This window comes from Rhinolophus hipposideros (assembly GCF_964194185.1).
Source record: "Rhinolophus hipposideros genome assembly, chromosome: 5".
Classification (NCBI taxonomy): domain Eukaryota; kingdom Metazoa; phylum Chordata; class Mammalia; order Chiroptera; family Rhinolophidae; genus Rhinolophus; species Rhinolophus hipposideros.
In genome coordinates, this window is record NC_138051.1 from 100,160,966 (window position 1) to 100,184,884 (window position 23,919).

Sequence of the window (23,919 nt, forward strand, 5' to 3'; positions counted from 1 at the left end):
GCACATTATTCCAGCCCAGGGGTGACGTGCCACACGGGGGCTGTATAAAGTGCAGTGAGCGCTGAGGAATCCTGGGCATTGCCAAGGAGGTGCGAACGCTTCCCAAGGAGGTGGCATCTGAATCAAGTTGGAACTGTCCCAGGGAATAAGGGACAGGAAAAATATTCAAGCAGAGGCATGACGTCATGGAGGAACAGGGTGGGTTTGGACTGGTGGTTGTATGTACCTGAAACATGGACGAGGACAGCCGGCCGGTTGTGTGAGGCCACACGCCAGTCCCCCAGGAAGGGGAGCCCCATGTTACAGAGAGTGGGGAGCAAGGCAGGACATGGTCCAGGGAGTGGCTGAGAGGTGGGGGACAGACTGCTTGCTTAGTCCCGTAAATTAACTGGCAAGGTGTAACTCCAAGTCACATATCGGTTAGCTATTACCTGGCTTTGGATTCAGTTATTCTGCGGAGCTCCCTGAAGTGGTCAAAACAAAGTGCAGGTACCCTCTGACTCATCTGGGCTCCTACACATGTTCGTGTGCTCTGAACTATTACTGCTGCCAGGTTTTGTGATTTTTTGTTTGTTTGTTTTTGTTTTTGTTTTTTTGGACAGGCCACAATTGCTGGTTTGGAAGGATCAGGTGATATCGTGTCTGTTTCCTGCACAGAACATGAAATATTTCTCTTAAAGGGAGATAGGAACATTATAAGAATTTCGAGCAGGCCTGAAGGACTAGCATCAATAGGTTTGTATTGGTTATAAATGTACTGTGTGTATGTAATTGCCGTTTGTAATTTATAAAACTTACCATTTTGCTGGTTAAATGATTGTAGCCATCTAATCAAGGAGGGTTTCTATGATTCCTAGCATATCGTTTACAGTACTTTTCTTGAAGGTTACCTACTTGATGGCCTATGTCAGACAGTCCCCATTGGGTCGGGTTGCCCCCCTGGGTCTGGAAGATGGGAGGTCGGGGGAGTTGGAGGGACAACTCAGTGCCCACCTGACTGATCTCTGCTAGTCTGGACCGCGTGTGGGATTAATGCTCCAAAAGACACAGATTTGCATAAGATTTTAGGACCTTCACATCTGTCATCTGGCACGTCTTTTACCCTTCACACAGTTTTCCCTTGTAGTTTTATCTATGTGCCTTTGACTGTTTTTGTAATTGATATAAGCCCAAATTCTAACGAGTAGAGAATCTGGATATGTATTCCCGTGCGTAGAGCCACGGCACTGGACGTGTTTGGGCTGGTCAGTGACCATTGTCCTGTTGGTGACAGCTGTGCCCCCCTGCTCGCCGCATTCACGTGTGCGGACTGTGTTCCAGAGGCTGCGCTAAGCACTTAACAGGCGCGATCTTACAAAACCCCCAGCAACCCCGTATGGAAGGCCCGGAGTCTACAGCTGAGGAAGCTGAGGCTTTGCAAGGTGCCATGAGGGGCCCACAGACACCACCACTGGGACGCGTGAGCTGCACACCAGGGGCACCTGTCTGGCCCCAGAGCCCCCGCATGTGTGTGACCTCTGAAGTTCATAGAGCAGTGTCACAGGCGTCCTGTTTGACTCTCCTAACAAACTTGTGGGAAACATGAGACCCATCTCCCTGCTACTGCCGTCCCACCCAGGCCGCCTTCCCGCCTGGGGTTGGAGGGGCCTTGTCCCTTTCTGTTTGCCGTGCCCCTCTTGCCACCATGTACGGGGTGGTATGCAGGGCTCCTCCAGTCCACTGCTGCCAGCTCCCCCACACTGCCCCTGTGCCCTGGACACGTCAGGCAGCACACATGGGTGCCCCAAACGCAGCCTGCCTCGATTGGGCTGCTGCCCTCTGCCCCATGCCTCTCCCATCCCCTGCACGCCACCCAGTGCAGGGGCCACTGCATTTGTGACACTTTCCCTGAGTGCCTCGGTTAAGTCCGTCACCCCGTGTCTTCACTGAGTTCCTGGGGCCTTTTTCCTCCCGCTGCTTTGAGTTCAGAGTTGTTTCCTTACCATTTACCCTCACAAAGCAATGCATGTTTTGGTTGCGAGGATCTTGTGACTCACCTTCATGACCCTAACACAGCACATGGTAGGTACCAGAGACCTCACTCAGTACATGTTTGGTAGTAAGGTGATTCCTCATTTTACAGGTTGGAAAACAGGATTGGGGTAGTGGGAGGCGAGCCCCAAACTACCGCTCAGATTTCTGCTTCGGCCAGCATTTCTCTGCCTCACATTAGTCAGAAGGTTGACCCTTTGGTGTAGCTGTGGGCTTGCTGGGGTCCCGTGACATGTCTGCCACAGGCCAGCCTCGCTGTTACTTCTCCTCTAGTCAGCGTCAATTACGTCTGAGTAACTGCAGGAGGGCACGGGGTCCTGGACAGGAAGAGGCGGCTGACTGCAAACCTGCAGGCTACAGAGGCAGCCACGTGCCCTGCCCTTGGTCACAGGACGGGCCGCAGACTGCCCGGACCAGCCTTCATGGGACCTTACCATAGCTTTTTACCTTTCTGCAATGTTAACGGGAAAAGAGAAAGAACAGTCTCAACATTAGCTGGGTATTGAGCACTTGGAAAGATGAAAATGTAGTAGGAGCTTCCCTGGTCCTAAATTATAATCTGTAAGAGATGGAGAGAAAGGGGAGTGAATTACCTCTTAAATCACAGAGAGCAAGTTGGAATGAATGTTATTCCAAATCAGATTTCAAAAGAAAGGGAATGAGCTCTGACTTGAGTTTCTGAGCTGGGGCCCTTAGCAGTGCAATGAGGGGCAGCTTGCAGAAGAGAAGTGACAATGGAGCCCTGAGGCTGAGCCCAAGACCCCCCTACTGTCCGCAAGGCCCTTCTGCAGTGACACATTGTATCTGCACGGTCCACACATGGCTGCTGAGCACTTAACATGTGCCGAATGCAACTGAGGAACTGAATTTTAAGTTTTCTTTCATTGTAATTCATTGGCATTTAAATAGCTACATGGCTAGTGGCTACTATACTGGACAGTGCAGCTCTACATGCGATCTGCCTATAGCTTGTGGAATTGTCAAGTCACTCCCCTGCCCTGGGCTTCACTCTGCAGGGTCCTGCTCTTCTAGTCCCCAGTGTGTGCTCCAGAGACTGCAGTCTGCCCCTGACCACCAGCAGAGAGCAGGAGTTCCTGACTGTCTGTCCGGGTGATGTCCGTGTGTGAGCCCCTAGAACTGCGTCCATCCGGCACACAGTAGACACTCCATAACAAAAGGATGGCTGAGTGGGTCACCATGGCCTGCGGTCCTGTGTTGAGGGGATTATGGCTAGAACCAGCCTGGCCAGCTGCTGGTCATGGGGACAGAGCACAGGACGAGACATTCTGCCATCCACTTCTCACTCTGCCCTCTGCTTACCCAGGACGCTGACTGCTTTAATGAACTTAAGTCCGTCCTAGTGGAAACTTACCTTTCCCTCTGTAAAACCTGAGAACTGTAATTACAGACGTCTTTTTCAAGTGCCCTTTGAGTAATATTGAAGGTATTCAAGGCATAGGATGAGTATGCAATCGCTTTGAGCCCTTTGGATTTGTGAGTCAAAGTGAGACCTGCTCCATCCTTAGTGGCAGTCCCTTCCTGTTGAGTTATTTACAAGACAGCGGTGGTGACTTACTGGTCTTGGTAATGAGCTTCCTAGAGGACAGAAGCCGTTTGTTGGCATCTTTTGTGTGAGTCTGTCGTTTCACTAGTTCTCTGGATTCAGCAGGCTGGTATTTAGGGCAGGATAGCATGAATAAGAAAGCACGTCATCCTCTCTCAGATAATCAGCACTGAAACCGGAGTCTTCTTTCTCAGTGCGCGACAGTCTGGAGTCGCCGGGATGTGCAGAGCAAACCCACGTGCAGCGTGTGGAGAAGCCGGCGGGGGCCACGGCTTCCGACACCAGGCTCAGGGGCACATCCGTGGCCAGTGAGCCGCGGAGCAGAAGCAGCTCGCTCAACTCCACCGACAGCGGCTCAGGGCCCCTGGTAGCCCCGGAGTCGGGCAAGGGAGGCCAGCCCACCACGCAAAGGTTCAGCGTGATCAGCTCGGAAGACTTCGACCAGGAGCTTGTCGTGAAGCCTCTCAGAGTGAAAAAGAAGAAGCGGAAGAAGACAGGTAGGCTTGTGCAGAGCCTCACTGGCCCTCCCACTCAGGGGCTTCGGGGACGCTGCTTGTCCTGTGTGAGCACATACCATTTCACGGACAGCACATGCATCCCCTCCTGTGAGGAGCTGTACCATGAAAGGGGTATGTTACACACACACATAGAGCACATACATCCCCTCCTGTGAGGAGCTGTACCATGAAATGTATGTTATATGCACATGTAAAGCACATGCACCCCCTCCTATGAGGAGCTATACCATGAAATGTGGTATGTCACACGCACACGTAAAGCACATGCATCCTCTCCTGTGACGAGCTGTACCATGAAATGGGGTGTTACACACACACATAAAGCACATGCACCCCCTCCTATGAGGAGCTGTACCGTGAAATGTGGTATGTGTTATACGCACACGTAAAGCACATGCATCCCCTCCTGTGATGAGCTGTACCATGAAATGGAGTATGTTACACGCACACATAAAGCACATACGTCCCCTCCTGTGAGGAGCTGTACCGTGAAATGTGGTATGTTACACACACACATAAAGCACATGCATCCCCTCCTCTGAGGAGCTGTACCGTGAAATGTGGTATGTGTCATATGCACATGTAAAGTGTCTCTGTAAGGTTCAGATAGTAACATACCTGTGTGCTCAGCACCCTGCCTAATAGGCCTGGGTTTTCTACTTTTAAATATTTCAATAACATTTTTGGTTTCTTCATGAATACTGTTCATTAGACCTGAGGGTCTGTGAACTTAGAGGAAAAGTCATGGAAACAAGACTTACGCTGGTACTTAGAGGACTCATTTTATGTTTAGTGTTGAATGTATTACTGGATATGGGCTTTAATGTTGAATATCTAACTTTTGACTCCTTGGTCCCTGTTTAGCCTCTTTCGCTAAAGATCACTACAGTATTGAAGGAAAATGTTTCGGATTCCTAAGTATTTTAATAATTTTTAAAAATTGGTCTGTTAGCCATTGTTCCTTTTTTTTCTCATTTAACATTTTGTGAGTGAGGCTTCAGAGTCCATCATATGTGGGAAATTTGCATCCACTTAAAACATCCTCATGTTGGGATAGTTTGTACTTAAGAGATTTATTCTTCATCCATTAAAACATCCTTCATTTAAAATGTATTTTTTCTTAAGCCAAAATTTTGGTTTTTAATTCGTGCCTTTGTATAGAGCCATACCTCATTTTAAACGTTCTTGTTTTAAATTAGAAGGCGGAAGCAGGACCGCCTGCCACAGCTCCCTTGAATCGACTCCCTGCTGTGAGTTTCCTGGTGACAGCCCCCAGTCCCTCCACACAGACCTGCTGTCCTTGACCTCAAGTTTGGGCAGCACTGTGGACCAGCTGAGCACAGAGTCTCCCGACCAGGAGAGCAACCTCAGCAGCGAGGCCAACGGTGTCCTGCAGGAAAATCATGACCCGGAAGGGTTTAGTGTCCTGGAAGTGCCTGAACCCACCCTTGACTTGCTGAGTGAAGAAGATGACAGTAGGACGGAAAGCTCAGGCCTTAACCTGGCAGGCGAGCCCGAGCCGCGCAGTGGGCTGTTGCATTCGCTCTCACAGGTGGGGCGAGGCGGAGGCTTGGATAGAAGTGACCTCACAGAACTCGAGGAGCCTTGTCCTGAGGATGATGGACTGAGTGGCAGACAGTCACCCTGCCGAGAACAAGACAGCTCTGCTGAGGCCCAGGAGGTGGGGGGCTGGGAGCCTGATGACCGCCAAGGCACATTTTCTGAAGCACCCCTCCTGGACTCACCCCCAGTGCCTTCCAGCCTCAGTTGGGCCCCCAGTGCTGAGGGGTGGCTGCTGGGGACCAAAGCTGACAAGAGCAGCACCGAGGAGCCCAGGGAAAAGCAGGGCTTCCTAGGCCACGTGGGGGCCCCTGGCCACCTCGGCTCAAATCCCTGGCACACTGTCCCTGCTGATGCCATGGACCAGCAAGCAGTGGTCACTTCTGAATGTGACTTGGGAAGGGTGGGCAAACAGCTGGCTCCGCTGGGCTCTGCCGTGTCAGCCAGCGCCCACGAGCCTCACCTCGAGCAGCCTTCACGGGACCAGGCGTTGACATCCAGCGATGAGGAGGACATCTATGCCCACGGGCTGCCCTCTTCGTCCTCGGAGATGAGCATGACAGATCTTGGAGGCAGTCGCTCCCCACAGGACCTGAGCCAGCCAGCCGCTGATGACACTGGGCTGCTAAAGTCAGATCAGGTGTGTGGGCTTCTTTCTTTAGGGAAGTCATTGGCACACTGATTATTTTTTTTTTGATGGAAAGAAATTATATTCCTACCACAAAACCTGTAGGCCACATGTTTTGAAGTCTGGGTTTGGGGGGTTTCTGACACAGGGACCTTGAATGGCTGGTCTAGTGCTGACCTGTCGCGCCCTTGCTCAGGAACCCGCTTCTCCAGCAACAGCAGCGTCGTGTCTTGTCCGGCACAGGTGCTTTGTGGTAGTCATCTCCAGGAAGGGCTGAATGGGCCCCTGGGCCGTTCCAGAAAACGGGGGGGGGGGGGGCAGAGGGCTACACACTTGTGGTGGGGAAGGCTCTGAGCAGGTGGGAGGCGGAGAGAGCCAGCGGCAAGACCTTGGTCCCTCAGACTGCTGTGTCCTCAGCCAGAGGCAGAGCAGAAACCAGGCTTGGGATCCAGTGTCCTGCGGGTCCCCCGAGCCCACATACCCAGGAGATGATCATTGACTGTTCTTGGGCATTTTATAGAACAAAGTGATTGTTAAGAAGTGCTTACTTTCTTCAGCAAGTAATTATTTTTAGAGGTACTTGGTTTCAGAATGAACCATGTGTTGTAACTTTTCCTACTAAGTAGACATGAGGTGTGGGTTATGAGTGAGAACTTACAGCTCCGTGTGCTTTTCCCCCATGTACCGCTGGGTCTTCCCATGCTAATTGTGACACTTGGGCAGCTCTCGCGTGAGCCAGGCACCATGCTAAGCACTTCACGAGTTTAGCTCATTTACTTCTCCAGAAACAAAATAAGCGAGGAAGTAGGTACCGTTGTGGTCCCTGTTTCACGGAGGAGGAAACTGAGACTCAGGACAGTTGAATGGCTGTACGGGTCGGAGCAAGGGCAGGGCCGGCCCCGGGACGCCTCTCAGTCTCTGCTGCCCGGCCTCGAGAGAGACACTCCTTACTTGGCTGTTTTGAGGCAGAATGCAAAAAGGCTAGGCCTCTGGCTCCCGCATCCTTCCTTTCTTGGTCACCCAGGCTGCCAGGCTGCCCTTGATGCCAGGGGCCTGCTGATCGTGGATCTCAGTCTCAGGGAGGACCAGACACGAGTGCCCATCGTCTCATTGAGTGGGACTCTGGTGATGAGCAAGGCGCAGGACTGTGGGAAGTTAGCAGGGGTGCCCGCCCAGTGCCAGCATTACCAGGCAGACGGGTCTGTGGGGGTGGCCCATGGGGATTTTAGGCCAGAACTTTAGAAGAGCCCTTCCCCAGGAACAGGGAGCGTGGCACTTTGAGGACCTGTCCCCTGCCTTCAAGCCCTCCACCCCCAGCTTCTCCAGGGAGCTGGAAAGCCAGGAAATTGTGGGGGGTGAGAGTTGTGGGGGTGGATAAGGCTTGTCATGATGAGCAGAACCAGAATACAAAGGGCGGGGTACCATTCTCTTTGAAGCAGTTAACTTCCATATGTGGGAAATTGTGCAAATACATTGACTTCTTTTGCAGTTTCTTTTGTTGAAGCACAAAAACTTTAGTTCGTTTCATTTTTAAAAGAATCCCAGCAACTGCACTTTACGCTGCAAATTCAATCTGGCAGAGCGTCCTGGCCAGATTTCCATCAGCCACATGGTGTGCCTGTGCCCGGTGATTGGAACAATGCTTGAGAAAATGTGATGGGAAAGCAGATGGTGTGCTGCTTCTCCTCACGCATCTGTGATGATATTACGTACAAAACATCAATTTGCGTGCACATGTTCAGGAACATGTGTCTTTGTGTGAAGTGAGGTATGCCTGTAGAGTGAAGCCAGATCCTTTTAATGTAAGCATTATGTTAGGAAGGATGTCATAATACAACCAAGTGGTATTCAGGCATGCTAGGGGGTCCAGAGGGGACAACAGCTCCCATTTCGGAATGCTTCTATTAGAGGATGGCCCAGAGATAGCTGGGGCGGCTCTCTGCATGGCTTCTGGAAGATCCTTTCAGCTCTGACTTCAGTGGTGTCTGCATGCTTTTCTTGTGGACAACAGTACGGCAAATGCAGTGAGCGTGTCAATTCCGCAGCACTCACTGGGCTCTGTCCTTGTTAGTTTGCAGAAAGCTGGATGGGCTACTCTGGCCCCGGCTATGGCATACTCAGCTTGGTGGTCTCCGAGAAGTACATTTGGTGCCTGGACTACAAAGGTGGCCTGTTCTGCAGTGCGTTGCCAGGCGCTGGGCTGCGCTGGCAGAAGTTTGAAGATGCCGTCCAGCAGGTGGCAGTCTCACCCTCAGGTTCGACTCCCCGGCCCCGCCTCCCCACCCAGGTGGAGCCCCCTTAGCACCCGATCCCCTCCCCGCAGCAACTCCAGCCACTCAAGACGTGCCTTTCCCGCTAGGGTGAGGGGTTTTCTCCAAAGAACATGAATTGCTTTGCTGGATATCAGTTAGTAAATAGTGCTAATGTGTGTTCGGTTTGAGGTTTTGGTTTTTTATTAATTGCAGTGGTAACACATGAACATGTTGTTTGTAAACTATACAAATAGCTTGAATTTTGAAAGATATTAACATACTAACTCCTTATAAAAATAGAATGTGTTTCTGTTTCTTAGTGTTGCTTTAAGGCAGCTTGAACTAGTGAAGATGGGCCCCTGCATATGTTGGATGTGTTCCGACTATTTGGTTTCCTTTTTAGAAATATTTTTAAATGAGCTATCTACAGTCTTTGGGTGGGTAATCTACTCCCGGAATGTAAAAAGAAAAGGCATTCATTCTCTCATGCCGTGAGGAAGCCATTTTTAGTGCTCTGTTGCAACAGACATTTCCTGAAGGAGGTTCTGCTTGAATGAAATACCTGCCCTATCTGCTGCTCTGCTTTGTCCTGTTGGTCACTATACCTGTTTGGGGGGTAGACAGGTAGCACAGGTGTGTTCATGTGTTTCTTTGCCTTGTAGTTCCTGGTGCATGGTTAGGACATTGGAAGGAAAGTCAGAGGAAACTGAGTCTGTGACCTCAGACCGGTCCTTGGTGGCTTCACGATGGAGTTCCCTTAACTCTCCCTGGTCTTTGTCACTATTTAAAGTACTAGTTTGGTTTAGGGTTGCTTTGTTTTATGTCTTTGCTTGTTTGAAAAATATTTCTCCTTAGCAACTGAGACAATAACCTACTCCATTAGCTGCATTGTGTAATTGTGCGTTTTAATTCTTTTTCTGTCGTTTACCTTTGGGTTCGTCTCCCCAGCCACTTAGAAACTTTGGTTCTTTCCTGATTATGTTAATTACCTTGTGTTTCCAAACCGTTCAGTCCCTTGTTGCTCTAGTAAGAACTCTTGTCTCCACCAGGTTAGCGTTCTGGGCTGAGATGGCCTTGGGGCCACATCCTCAGTGGGCAGCAGGGCCCTGTGCCCCGTGGCCATCTGTCCTGCTGCCATCCGTCCTCCAGCTGCTCGTCAGGCCCTCTTGTCCAGCCTGTCTCTGCTCTGGTGGCTCTCGGGCCTGCCTGCGGCTTCTTACAATTCAATGCATGGCCTGTGCCACACGCTCCATCTACAGAGAATACTCTCTGGCTTCCCTTCCTCCCTCCCTCCCCTCCTTCATCTCTGTCAAAATCCCTCTTTGAGTGAAGAAAGCACGGCCCAGCTCATATGCTTCCTTTTCATGTCTCTTGTCCATGTTGCTGGTCCAGAAGTGACCCTGCAGGACCCCCAGCCTCTCTCAGGACACTGGGGACTCACGATGCTTCCTTTCTGGGGACTCATCTCGGCACGCTAACGTATCACCCTGCTCATATTCTGAGATGGGTGCCCGTGAGCTGCCCGGCCCTGTGTTCTGGGTCCTGCTCCTCCAGCCTTCCTAACAGCCTCTAAGGCAGGCGTGAGCCCCATGTCACAGATGAGGAAATGGCGCTTGGAGATGTTAAGTGACGTGACGGCCAAAGCCACACAGCTGCCTTCTCACCTCGGTGCTTCGGTCTCTTTCCCCAGGTGTGGTGGAAGCAAAGGGCGGCGTGTTTTAGCAATTTCTGTCCCCGCACCCCGAGTGAAGTCTTCTGTATAAGTAATTCTCAGTATTTTTTGGATGGTGAATAGGATTTTGATTTCCACAGGAGCCCTTCTCTGGAAGATTGAACAGAAATCTAACCGAGCTTTTGCTTGTGGAAAAGTGACCATCAGGGGGAAGAGGCACTGGTACGAAGCTCTGCCCCAGGCCGTGTTTGTGGCACTGAGTGATGACACAGCCTGGGTCATCAGGACCAATGGAGACCTGTACCTGCAGACAGGTAACTGAGGTGGGGCTCGGGTGCCGTGGGTCCTGATGCAATGGCTCCGTCCTGCTCCTCGCTTGGTTAGGGACAGACTTAGCACAGTCACAAGGACTGAGAGACTAAAACTCTATTTAAATTAACAGACTTAGAGAGTATTTGCCTTTGGAATACTCTGCTACTGACTCAGATTCCACCCAGGACAAATTTAGGGCAGGAATTAAGAGGGTACTTTAGTGAGATGCAGACAGCGTCTTATTCTCCTGCTGGCCGACCAGTGCGTATCACGCACCCCCTAATATCAGATCTTAACAGGAGAGAATGACAGAGGTGACGTTAGAGCCATTTTCCCTAGAGCTTATGGCTCCATTTTTCAGCCAGGTCAGAGCCCTGCTTCGCTACACTTATTTACAGGTGGGCCAGGAGAAAACAATGAGAAATAATTTGCTCTAAATAGCAGTTCAACTTGTCCTAGGAAACTGCCCTGAGGGGAACCTTTAGCTTCTAGAAGAGACACAGTGGAACTTGTTTATTAAAAATAAACTGTAATGAGAGTCAGTGTTTATGTGCTGTCAGCAAAATGGGACGTGAGTTTCCCAAAGCAGTGTGATTTATCAGTGTCTGGGAAGGGCTATGGGCACGAGCTCGTTTCTGGTTGTCAAGAGGCCATTTTGGATTTTTGTAGAGATCAATCTTGTAACCATTTCACATTGCTGATGCCAAGAGAATGTTTTAATCTCTGTTGTGAACTGTCAGCCAGGGCTGCTTCTCTGACTGAGACTGACGGCTCTCGCGCATCTGGCTCTCTCCAGATGTGTGGCATGGCATGTCCTTGCAGCTCCTGCCCGAGCTCCGGGGCAGCCTCACTGAGATCCGGGCCACGTGCCACCCTGCTCTCTCCAGCCCACTTCCTGTGTCTCTCTTCAAGTGAAAATAGCTCTGGAAAGGCATGTGCACAGCCAACTGCCAGGGGCTTTTGCATTTTGTTTCCGCTGGGGAAATGGGGTGCTTCTGGCCTGGGGGTGAAGAGCAGTTACCTCCTAACCCGCAGTGCCATAGCCATCCCCAGGCCGTGGTTTCAGATGAGCCGCATCGCATCCACGCCTCCTGGGTTAGGGCCTCGGGCTGGCCCGAGGGTCCGTGCTGTGTGAAGTCTTCAGGTGCTTCCCGCCTCGTTGCACAGGGACATGCACCCAAGGACTGTGATGCCACAGGGTGCTCGTGTGATCAGCCGGGAGCACCCTGGAGTACGCAGACCTAACAGCAGGCTGTGGCCATGGAACATGGGGTTTTAGGTGATAGCTGTTCTGCCAGCTCCCCTGGCGGTGACTTTCATCCCCTTAGACAGAGGTTGCAAGGAGGCAGGGAGGCTGAGCCCTGGCCCTTCCACAGCCTTGAATGCCATTCATCTAGGAGATTCAGGGTTTGCATTTTAGCAGTGGACCCCATTCCCCAAAAAAACACACACCAGGTCAAAGCAGGGAGAGGAGACGGCTGTGTTGGAGGCTGGCTGAGGCCTCAGATGCCAGCCGGCCCAGTGGCACTGCGGACCCTCTGCTCACCCTGCGACTCCAGGGGCACAGCCAGCAGCTGGGACGGCATCTCAGCGCAGCTGCTGGCAGCCCAGGCCCTCTGGCTCAGGGGTCGAGCTGCTTTCCTGCTTTGGGCTTTCATGGTCTTTCAGGACGTCATCAGACACCAGAGGATTCTGAATGGTTATTCCTTCTGTTTTCTAAGAGCATGTGAAAATGCTTCAGATAAGATGTTACATTTAAGCACAATTTAAGCATTATATGTTGAGTAGACCTTTAAAAAAAAAAAGCTTAAACAAAAGAAGATAACAAAATACCAAAACAAAAAAGAAGTGAACAGAATAGAACCGAGGTGTGAAGTCCTCACTGAGCGCCCTCGGGGGCTTCCTGTCCGTCTCCCTGGCAGGTCTCAGCGTGGATCGCCCCTGTGCCAGAGCCATCAAGGTCGACTGTCCGTACCCCCTGTCCCAGGTCACAGCCCGAAACAGTGTGGTGTGGGCGTTGACTGAACAGAGAGCCCTCCTGTACCGGGAGGGTGTGAGCAGCTTCTGTCCAGAAGGGGAGCAGTGGAAATGTGACATCGTCAGGTATCAGAGGGGAGGGGCTGGGACATCTTCAGCCTGGTTTGTCCCACCTCCGCCCTTTGTCAGCTGGGCTCCCCTTTCCTGGGCACAGCTGGTTCCCTGGAGGTTTCTATGGTTACAGTGTTCTCTGCAGCTGTCAGGGCCAGTTTGAGCAGCCTGACATTGGAGACGCCTTGTGCCTGCCTCTGACCGGCACATTGGACGTTGGGTCAAAGCTCAGCTTTTTAAAATACTGCTGTCTCTTGTGTAACCTCGAGCAAGTCTCCTGACCAGCTCTTTGCAGAACGGCCCAGTGTCAGGGAGCTTCTGTTTAGAACTTCAGATGGTTTAGTACGGCCAAATCTTTCTATTGTTATCCTAGTCAATTGAAACTGATCTCTGAATTGTCATGTACTTGATTACATTATGCCATTTAAAATTTTAATTACAGAATTACTGTCAAATCATTTTGCTAATGTGACGTTATTAACAGTCCTTAGAAAAGTTAGATTAGGATATTCTTGTTTTGAATTTAGCAACCCAGGAAACTTGAGTGAGTCGCTCTTGTGAGCCAGACCGTGCTGGGCTGGGTGTGCAGAGAAGACTCAGCCACGGCCCTGCCCTCATGGAGCTCCCAGTGACTGACCGAGGCCAGTTAGTGCACATGGTCCTAAACCAGACAGCGGGACATAGAGCACTGAGGGCGCCTTGGCTCCACCGGCAAAGGCGGGGCCTCGAGGCCAGTGAGGATGTCACCAGATAGGCAGGCAGGGGAAGGGCACTGCCCAAAGAGAGGCAGCGTCTGCCCAGCTGGAGCTGCTTGGTACAGCCTGGCACACTGAGGGGAGGGGGTCCCGGTCACTTCATTGGTGAGGGAGGGGGTAGTGAGGTAGAGGTGTGTTCAGGGACCCTGAATTCGAATGTGCCTGCTCACTGTTGTCCTATCATCCTGGGTCTTCATATGTGTTGCAGAATCTGCAACACATTTGAACAATTTATTTTGCACAGTTATTTCACTCAAAACTCAGGCTTCCTTCCTTGGAATTTGTGGGTGTGGTGCGTCTCTTCTCCCAGGAGACGCTATGTGGGCTGGGGGCTCTGAATGTGGGGGCTGACTCCCCTGTCCTCATTGTTTTCAGTGAACGGCAAGCTCTGGAACCTGTCTGTGTAACGCTCGGGGACCAGCAGACTCTGTGGGCCCTGGACATCCACGGACACCTGTGGTTCAGAACCGGCATCGTTTCCAAGAAGCCCCAAGGAGATGATGACCATTGGTGGCAAGTAGGTGTCCAGCTCTAGGGAGGTGTGCCAGAGGTCTCCCTGCGTCGGGAATTCTGCTCCCCCTTTAAATAAAGCCCCTCTCTTTTCCTTAAAGACATTGAGAAGGTTGGGTTAAATCAGCAGTATTCATGTTCATTATTTGATGAGTTAGACTTTGAGCATATTTAGTTAGTATTTGAGCATATTAGAAACATCAAGGTCTTTTCATCTGAGGAAGTAACTTGTAAAGCTCCCTTTGCTTAAATACGTAGGCTATGTTTATTTATTTAGGTGTTGCTTAGAAATTGATCACTGTATGTTAAATAAACACATAGCATCCATTGGAAGACCTAGGTAAGCATGATGTTTAATTCAGAACAAATGTGCTAAGAGACTAGACGGTAGGTTTGGAAAATCCAACCCACAATTAAAATGCATCTCTCTGCTTGTTCAAAAGGCCTCTGTGTGAGTGTGTTTCAACAGAGAAAGGAGACTTTCCCCACATGTTCCCAGGAAAGGAAGGGCTTTGAGAATTAGGGGTAGGGTCAAGCACCTTTTCGTGACTTGGTACCAGCCAGGGGCTTAGAACGTGTTTGCAGAGGAGTGTCTACTCCCCACTCTGGTACCAGTGTCACGCAGCTCCCGTCTCCCATGGTAGCAGGTAAGGTCATATGGACACAGCAGCTGTGAAACACCCAGCCTGTCTTCAGTGTCACGTCTCTGGTAGTTCAGGTTTCATTGTCGCCTCATACTTGCCTTGTTGCTCTCAGATCCCTCAGGTGAGAGTACAGAAAAATGAGCTGTGTGTGCTCTTCAATGAATGTGTGTGTACATGTCTCTAACTCGATATGCCAGGCACTGTAAAATATCTTCTCTGTATTTGTAACCTATTATATGGTTCTTCACACACACACACACACACACACACACACACACACACACGTATGTGTGTACTAAATTCAATTTCAAAGTAGCCTAAAGAAAACTAAATATAATTTTATCCTCATATTCAGAACATTATCTTTAGAGACATTTAATCGACAGAATCATCTTACAGGTATTTTAAAGTTATTTTAGTTACTGTAAGATTGATTTCTTTGTAGTGCGAGAGCCAGCATTAGGTTTGGCTGCTAAACCTCTTTTTAATTTGCATCCTGCTTGTCTACAAGCCTTGGGTGCTAGGACTGAGTCGGTCACAGACTTGCCTGTGACCTTGGTGTTGTACACACCCCCAAGGAAGGGCGAGCTCCATTGGAGGCTGCCCAGCCAGGACAGCGGAGCGTCCCCAAGTGAGACACGAGGTCCTGATGTGGTAACACCATTCCCTCACACTTTAAGTAGGGTAGCAGCTCACACAGCTAGTGTGGGGCCTCGCTCAGATAAGAAAGGGCAGTGTTTGTACACATAGTAAAGTACTGATTTTTACAGTAGTTTCCTTTTTGTTTTTTATAAATTGAGGTCCCTAACATAAATGATGTCCCTTTTACTCAACACTTCATTGTGCATGACCTGGGAATGTGGCCTGCACGCGGCTGTCCTAGGAGCAGGACAGCGACAGTCCCTGTTTACCCCCCCAGCAGGGCAGACATATGCTCAGAAATCAGTCGGAACAGATTTTGGCCCAGTCGGAAGATCTTAGAAAGCACTTCCTACCACCAGAGCTGCCAGCAGGGAGAGGTTTCCCTCAGAGGAAGGTGCCTGAGAAGCTGGTACCGTGCTAAGGTCAGGCTGCCTGCCACTTGCAAAAGTTAAAAGCCGAGAGACAAGGTTGGTGGAAAGAAAGCAGGTTTGTTCTGAGTGCTGGCCTTCCATGGACGGCGACTCCTGTCCAAAGGCCACCTCCCCACTCCTAGAATGGGCAGGTCTTCTAGGTACACAAGAAGAGGAAGGAAGGAAAGGGGGAGGCGGTCAGGCAGGTCTGAGGGCTGACTTCCTTCCTGGGGTCTGGTCTGTTTTAAGAGAATGTTATCTCCGGACTCCAGACTGCATTCCGACTGGACCACCAAGCCCTGGGACTTTATGTGTGTATTCCAGTGTCTGGGTGCCTGTGGATTAAGAAATTGCTCTTTCCAGGTTAGGATTCTGTTGATTAAATGGATTAACAAGGTATGTGTAACCTTGAGAAAGGGAATAAAACAGAGTTCTTCGGTTAATCGGTGAGGGGAGAAACAGGAAACATACGAATATCAGGATGGATCAAACTGCAAACTAAGTCTAATTAGAGATGTCTAGATAGTGAGCTATGCGGTGAGTCAAAGTGCAAACTAGCTAAGTCTAATTACATTGTTGATTTACTGAATTTCACCCTTACACAGTGTTTCCTTCAGGAACGTCGGAGAAGCCCGTGGTCCTGGCATCTGAGCCAGGGTGGCCTCCCTGTGGCCAGGACGTCCCAGTGTTGGCCTGGCATAATTATGAACAGCCCCGGTTTAGATCATAAATTACGTCATCACCCAGCTTATGGTACCTTTTTAACCCATGTTGTGATTCTGACTCTTGTACATTGTTGTCCATTGGAAATACCTAAATTTAAAAACCAAATTTAGAATAAAAGAATTACAGAGTGTGAGGGGGTGATACTCAATGACAGAAATAATACATACTTGTTGTAAGAGGTCCATGTAATACAAAAGCGTATAAAATAAAAGGTGAACATTGTTTTCTGTCCTTCTAAGTCTGACCTTCAGAAGTAGTTAGTTGGCGGTGTTGATGGTTAGTTGGCAGTGAAAGTCCTGCTGGGCTTTCTGGTCCTCACGGGAGCACACGTGTGCACGTATGGCTGGGTGTCTGAGGGACGTGGGCCAGACCTCCCTCTCAGGCAGTGAGCACACACAGAAGGCACGTGTAACTGCACTGAGAATGGGGTGTCCTCCTCCCCCCAGGTGAGCATCACAGACTACGTTGTGTTCGACCAGTGCAGCTTGTTCCAGACTATAATGCACGCCACACAATCGGTGGCCACAGCGGCCCAAGTGCCCGTCGAAAAGGTGGCAGATAAATTGCGCATGGCGTTTTGGTCTCAGCAGCTTCAGTGCCAGCCGAGCCTTCTAGGGGTCAACAGCAGTGGCGTCTGGATCTCCTCGGGCAAGAATGAATTCCATGTCGCCAGAGGAAGTCTCATCGGTGAGTGAATTGCTTTGATTTCCACATTTGATAGGCAGTTTTGCCTTAAAGTTGGCATTTGAAGAAAAGCTTTAAGCTCTCAACCTGAGAAGATAATGGTGCCAGTGGTGAGAAGTGTTCCTGACGAGGCCGGTTTATGTTTTATATCCGTTTCCTTTCTTTACTCTGTCATTGCTACAGCTGGGATCCCAGAGTCCAGATGGTGTGTGATCAGTAGGATATAAGAAGAGCACAGGGAGCTCAGTTTAATGTTAATGATTTCACATTTAAATGAAAACACCCAAACCTGAAGCGCCTAGGGAGAGAGAATAGTCCATTTCCTAGAGGGAAAATTACTGCGCTGGAGAAAATGCAGGGCTCTGACCAGATCTGTAAATGTAGGTGTAGATCCCCATGGGTCTGTGCTGCGTTTCTGTAAGTGAACCCCTGCTTTGTGAACTTTCCCCAGCTCTCCTCCCGCTCCTAGCCTCCCCAGCCCTGGGCAAGCCTGTGGCTCTGCTTGTCAGTGTCCACAGTGACCGGGCGGCTTCCCCAGTGCTGGCTGGCTTCTCCCAACTTAAGGACACTCCAGAATTAGCCACAGAGTCCTGAAGACCAGCTGTAGCCTAGAACTAATGCTCTGAAGTGTGGTTTTTTCTTTCTTTCTTTAACACACTCTTCTATTTATTCTTCCTAGGCACTTACTGGAATAATGTTGTTCCCCGTGGGACAGCTTCTGCAACCAAGTGGGCCTTTGTGTTGGCTTCTGCTGCTCCCACAAAGGAAGGTTGGTGGGGAGATAGTGCACGGGTTGGAACCGTCATCTGCCTGTGGCCTAGTTGGGACAGGGGTGTGGCTATGTGGACCTCAGATACAAGATGGGGTGTTACAGGCTGGTGGCCCTTGTTGGCTGATCGGAGGGCCCTGAAGCTGGGTGCGCTTGACCAGAAGAGGAGGGTACAGAAGTAAAGCTGCGTGAGTCTAGAGGCAAAGCCTCCTGAAGGAGGGGACGTGCACTGTCGCCATGAGGGCCAGAGCTTGGTCACCTCCAGTGACATGCCATGGGGCCATAGCACAGCAGGCAGTAGGTACCCATCCTCTTCGCGGACTGCTTCCCATTTCCCCTTCTGCAGCGGCTGGGGTAGACCTCTTCCTCTCCAGTCAGAACTCACAGCCCCGCCAGGAGCATGGGCTTGGAGCCAGGAGAGGCAGTGCACTACCCAGTGGGCTGGGAGCCTGGGTAGTCAGGTGACCCTTCTAGGAAGCCACCTCCCAGGACATCTGGGGGTCAGAGGAAGCCGTTGGTTACTTCAAGCACTAGCACCACTAGGAAGTGGATTACGTGGTCAGTGCAATAAAATGCTTTCTGGCTGGGTCGTTCTGACCGCAGTTCTGAAATCAGTAAGTACTGGAAACCATAGGTTAGTTCCTGAGTTGGGCACAAGTTTATTTGGCAGCACAGCCTGACCTGCACAACCTGAGACTACTGACAGGCTTCATTTGTCCCCTTGGTCATGACTGCAGGAATGTCACTGCACTTCGTTGGGCGTGCTGCCTTCCCCCAACTGGGGCTGTTACTTAAATGTGTGGCATACCTATTGCCTTAGGGTTTCAAAATCCAGAGGAATTTTGAGTTCCAAAACATATCTGGTCACACATTTTAGATAATACTTTAAATAATACACCGTGAGCAAGGTTTTAGCTTCCCCAAGGGTTATTTGAATTTTAAACTGATTCTGCTAAACCTAAGGACTCTAAAACCGGCAGAGGGAATGAGGGAATGTGATTTTGAGGTGAGGATGAGAGGAAGACGCTTTCCAGCTTTTTGAGCCTTCTCCAGCAGCCTCCCCAGCCTGCCCCTCACAGTAGAGCAGGGCAGGCCTGGTCCTTCTGAGGCCAGGCATTGCTGAGCCCCCCACCACTCCCCAGCACTGATGAAATACCGAGTTAGAGACTCCCGGCCGGCATGAAACATCCCAGGTCAGAGCGCTGGGCCGGAAACGTAGCCTCATGAACTCTCCTCAGGAGCCCTGCTTTCTTTCATTTCTTTAAAATTCCTCGGGCTTGTTTCTTGCTGAGTGGCTGGTCACGGGGTTTCCCTCTGACTGTGACTTAGAGTGCATAGAGCTCCTGTCACGTGGTGGTACGTGAGCATGGGAGCCGGCAAGTGTCAGCTGCCCGGAGGCAGAGGCCGCCTCGTGCTTGGTGAGTGACGCCGTGAACCTTTCCCACAGGAAGCTCCTTGTGGCTGTGCCAAGGCAGCAAGGACCTGTGCAGCATCAGCGCCCAGCATGCACAGTCCCGTCCATCCACGGTGCAGCTGCCTCCCGACGCCGAGATGAGAGCCTATGCCGCCTGCCAGGACGCACTGTGGGCCCTGGACGGCCTGGGCCAGGTGTTCATCAGGACGCTGTCCAGGAGCTGCCCCACAGGCATGCACTGGACGCGGCTGGACCTCTCTCAACTAGGTATGGCCGCCTCGTGCGTCATGACTGCCTTAGGCTGCATCTGAATGTGACAGCTGACAAAAGTTCCCGGGTCCCCTGGGTTCCATTTGTACGAGCTCTTGTATGACATTTTTTGTGTTGCTGGGTTTCAGGCGGTTATTTAGCCACTCTTACAGACCAAATGGGCCTCTTAATTTTGTAGAAACTTTACTTCCCCACCTCTTAGGTTTGCAGGCTTTTCAGAACCTGGGAGGAGCTCATACTCAGAGGAAGTTGCCCACTAAGAACTGCTTGAAATAATCCTATTGGTGCAGCTGCCTCTGCCAGTCTGTCTGCATGTGGCACATGGCTTCATGCCCTTTAAATCTGGGAGAGTGAGCCTGTCCCCCGCCAGGGTCAACGACCCGCTGACCTGTCTGCTCTGCAGCTGGAACAGTGTCCAGCACAGGACAGCAGCTCAGCAAGTGTGTCGGCGTGAGATCAGACTGAGGAGAGGCCATGCTTCTCCTAACTGCCGCTCTGCTCCAAGTATCCCCACAAGGGTCACAGAGCAGGCCAAGGAGCATGGTACCATTTATAAGTCCTTCATTAGTGTTCCACGAAGTAACAAAATAGAATGAGCTCCCAGCATTGGGTTATTCTCTGGGCAGATTCTTCATCGCTTGGCAGCTTAGGTCTGGCTGGTCTGAAGGCGGAGACTGGCCTGAAGGTAGAGGGTGTGCTGAGGGCTTGTGGGGGGGCGGGTCCTGTGAGCCTTAGGAACCCTGCCATACAGTTTCCCATTTCGGTAAACTGACAACCAGTCCTTTTCTTATTGCTTGTTAGGTGGTGGAATTGAATTATACAAGCATTTAATGTTTGAGAATTCAGCCATATATACTCGGGGGGAAAAAGAGGAGGGGTGAAAGAAAGCAAGAAGGGAGAGAGGGAGGGCTGGTTGTCTGCCTTCCTCCACTGCAGCCCTGGGAGCTGATGGACCACTCGGCGTCCCATGAAGCTGGTCTCAGCCCACATGGTTCCCACAGGGTGCTGTGTAGACATGTCTTCATTCTTTTGTCCAAAAAGGCCCCCCAAACATCATACAGCTTAACCAAAAAGCAGGTTGGTTCTCAGTTAAAGAAGCAAGCTCTGTTCCATAGCTAGGGAATTTTCCAGGGTCATTTTGATTATTTATGCTTTTGGCCTCACACCCAGTCTTTTGAACCTAAACTCAGCACCATGGCCGGTTACCTTCTAGCTTTTGAGAACATTCTCCAGCCGCCATTACTGACAATACTGACCAGACTGCAGCTGGTCGGGTCCTGAATGCTGGCGCTGGAGGACCTTCCTGCCTGTCCTGGGAAGCCTTTAATTTATTCAGAGAGCCTACTGGCCTGAGCCTTTCTCCAGCAGCCCCCAGCCAGACCAGTTTGGGGGATGCCAGTCATTCTTTCTGGAGATACAGCAGCCAGGGCCCCGTTTGTGACCTCCCACTAAATCTTGAGTACTCGGGAGGCCGTGCTCATTTGCAGGATCTGGTTCAGAAGCAGAGCTGTTTCCCAGCACCACCCTCTCCCAGGCCCTCGGCAGAAGGCATTGCACTGCAGTGGGTGCAGTGAGTGGGCGTTGCGCCAGGCTCCACCCTGCTGGAACCAGCTCTGCCTGTGGCCCCCAGGCTCCGGCCCACAGCTCCTCCTCCCTTCCAACCCTGCCTAGTCCTCCTGGCACTGGTGAGCAAGCTGGAGTGGTACAAGTCTCTGACGTGCCCTTGGGTTTAACCAGAGCAGTGGCCATTCTTTCTAGGGGAGAAACAGCTTTGGTGGGGTTAAGTCTCACTTTGAGATAGGAGGAAGCTGGAACAAGGCCATCCTGAGTCCAGGATGAGTTTTGGCTCTCTAAAGCACAGGCAGGTGCTTGCTGAGGGCACACACAGTAGGTGCTTGCTGAGGGCACCGGGTAGGAGCAAAGGAACCGAGCCTCCCTGCCTCATGCCTGCAAAATCATTAGCAAATCAATGCCAGGATGGAGCCAAGCGTGGCATGGATCACACAGCCAGCAGGTGCAAGGTGGTCAGGTAGAGGAGGGGGAACTCATGAGAGACGGTGCTGGCTGTGCACATAGCTGGGCCCTGGACAAGAGGCTAGCTTCCCTTTAACCCCAATTCCTCACCTTTCTAATGGGAACAGCAGCGCTTACTCCAGAGAGAGGGTGCAAGTCAGCATCCTGAGGAAGTCAGCTGTCTCGGCAGGTGTGACATGTCCTTCTTGGGGATGTTCTTAAGCCATCGTTAGCTGCACAGCTCAGGCTGGTGCAGGAGTGCCCACCTGGGTTTAACAGTGTGCATGGGGGGAGGGGGCAATTACAGGAACAGAGGGCCCATCTCAGTCTTTATCGTACTCCGAGCTCTAGATTTTGTTTCTTTATCTGGGTTACTGGCTGATACTGAAATGATGGATAAAGACTCCTTTTCCCATTTTATGAGCTCTTGGGAGAATGCAAAAGCCCACAGAGGGTAGGTTTTGTGTTGGGCTAGAAAGGTAGGCAGGGCGCCATTGGGAGGAGGGCAATGAAAGGCAGGCCAAGGCCACGAGGTGTTCTGATGCTGGGCTCTCTTCAGGTATGATCTGTGTAGCCTGTGAGACAAACAGACGAATCAAGGGTTTCTTTTAATTATTAGGTTGGTGCAAAAGTAATTGTGGTCTTTGCAATTTTTAACCTCTTAAACCTCAGTTACTATTGCACAAACCTGATATCAAAATGCAGGGCTGCCGGTTTTGAGTTCAGGTGAGCTCCCTGCCCAGGACCCCACGTGTGTGTCCATGGCAGGTTCTCATCAGGCAGCGTGTGTGGAGCGCTGGTGAAGAGAATGTGGTCATCTAGGAAACCTTAACGCTGCTTGCGTCACTTCCCAGGGCCTACCCAGCATGCCTCGCTGTTCTAGTAAAAGCTGGCTGTGGTGTTTGCTCACAGCAGTGAAAGGAAGCACAGCCTTTTCAGGTCTTGACTCCGCATGTGAGGGTTCTGTTTACTACCGAACTTCTCTTTCCCAGTCGTGCTCTCTCCTGGCTGCACTCTTCCGCTCCCACTAAATTCGGCTGGGAAGGGCAGAGTCCACTCTAGCTGTTTGTGCTTCTTTCCCGGCAGTGCGGTCAGGGTGTCTCTTCCATCTACTCCAGAAGGTCTCCTGGGTTGTCTTGTCCTGCTTCCCTCTCACTATGACCAGGGGCACAGCCCCCTCCTCACCACCTGCACTACTGCAGTAACCGACTCGTGGCACCACGTTGCCCAACCACGCCATGGTTGCCAGAGCCATCTTCCTAATGCACACCTCCGGGGGGTGTGCCCTCAATGTTACATGGCTCCACATGCCCCTAGAATCATTTCCGGGCTTCAGGGCGGCACCCCGGGCTCTTGCAGCCTGGCCCAGCCTGCCTTTCATGGGCCTCGTGCAGCTGGGCTCTGATCACCAGCCACTGCTTTTCCGTATGCCAGGCCCCTTCCTTCTCTTCCTGTGGCCTGGAATATTCTCCCTGCTCTTCCTGCATACCTCAGCCGAGACTGTCAGTCCCCTCAGCTTTCTCCATCACAACACCCTCCCGCTGTGTTGCCTAAGCATTGAGCTCCCACTCTGTGCCAACAGTCATTTCAGTTGGACTCTTTACACACAGGGGTGGGGGCTCTGCAGGCAGGGACCACATGCTGAGCCACGTCCGTGCCCATCAGGAAACTAAACTGTCAGGGAAAGTTGTTAGTATGTGTAACTCCATTTCTAAGTAATTCTGGGATGTGAGTTTCATTCCTTGTTACTGATCATCCTAAATAAAACTGCCTAATGTGCAGGCACGAGATGTCATCACACCTGATTCTTTAGTACAGCACAAGTCGCCATCATCCTGCCCAGGAGAGCTGTTCAGAGAAATGATTTACCTCTTTTTCTCTTCAGTCCTGGCCTCTTCTTTACAAGTGTTCTGATATTGAAGCCATAAAAAAACGGAGGCCTGTCTTCCTGCTGCTGACAACATGGTCTGGACTACCTTGTGCCGGCATGGAGCTTGGGCATTGCCAGGTCATTGTAAAGTCTGGACTGTCACCAGTCTTCTCCACATTGCAAACAGAAATTGCAGTTTCAAGGATGACGGTAGCAAAGTTTCAAGTTATGAACACAATTCCTACCTTTAGTTTCTTCTTGAAGACGTAGCGTCCCTCTCTCTTCTGCCTGCATACAAGCAACCAAATCAATTGCTGTTCTGAGATGAAAATAAGATAATTCTGAAATTAAATGTTTAACTACAAAACCCAGTTATAGAGATATTATGGAATTTGTGCTTTGTTACAATCCGAGTTTTTAGAAGAAAATTTGCATCATTTAGCAGATATTTAAGAGGCCCCACAACATTCCACTTCCCAGTACATAAATATGCAGTCTGTTAGCCGTTGGAATATTTATCAAAGTAATGCGATTTGTAATTATAATTTATCTGGTTAAAGCATTTGATGAGGACATATTCAGTGTCA

The 23,919-nt window shown here is 50.8% G+C and overlaps 1 protein-coding gene across 2 annotated transcripts in view; it reads left to right on the forward strand.

Annotated features, from left to right (window-relative positions):
* TECPR2 (tectonin beta-propeller repeat containing 2) overlaps positions 1–23,919 on the forward strand; it is a 90,849-nt gene that overhangs the window by 34,735 nt on the left and 32,195 nt on the right. For both annotated transcript variants that reach the window (XM_081048426.1, XM_081048427.1), the window contains exons 7-16: positions 603–735; positions 3,790–4,092; positions 5,313–6,313; positions 8,373–8,556; positions 10,366–10,539; positions 12,460–12,640; positions 13,756–13,897; positions 16,759–16,999; positions 17,676–17,765; positions 19,213–19,446. In XM_081048426.1, the coding sequence (XP_080904552.1) occupies positions 603–735; positions 3,790–4,092; positions 5,313–6,313; positions 8,373–8,556; positions 10,366–10,539; positions 12,460–12,640; positions 13,756–13,897; positions 16,759–16,999; positions 17,676–17,765; positions 19,213–19,446 (2,683 nt within the window). The remainder of the gene's footprint in view (positions 1–602; positions 736–3,789; positions 4,093–5,312; positions 6,314–8,372; positions 8,557–10,365; positions 10,540–12,459; positions 12,641–13,755; positions 13,898–16,758; positions 17,000–17,675; positions 17,766–19,212; positions 19,447–23,919) is intronic.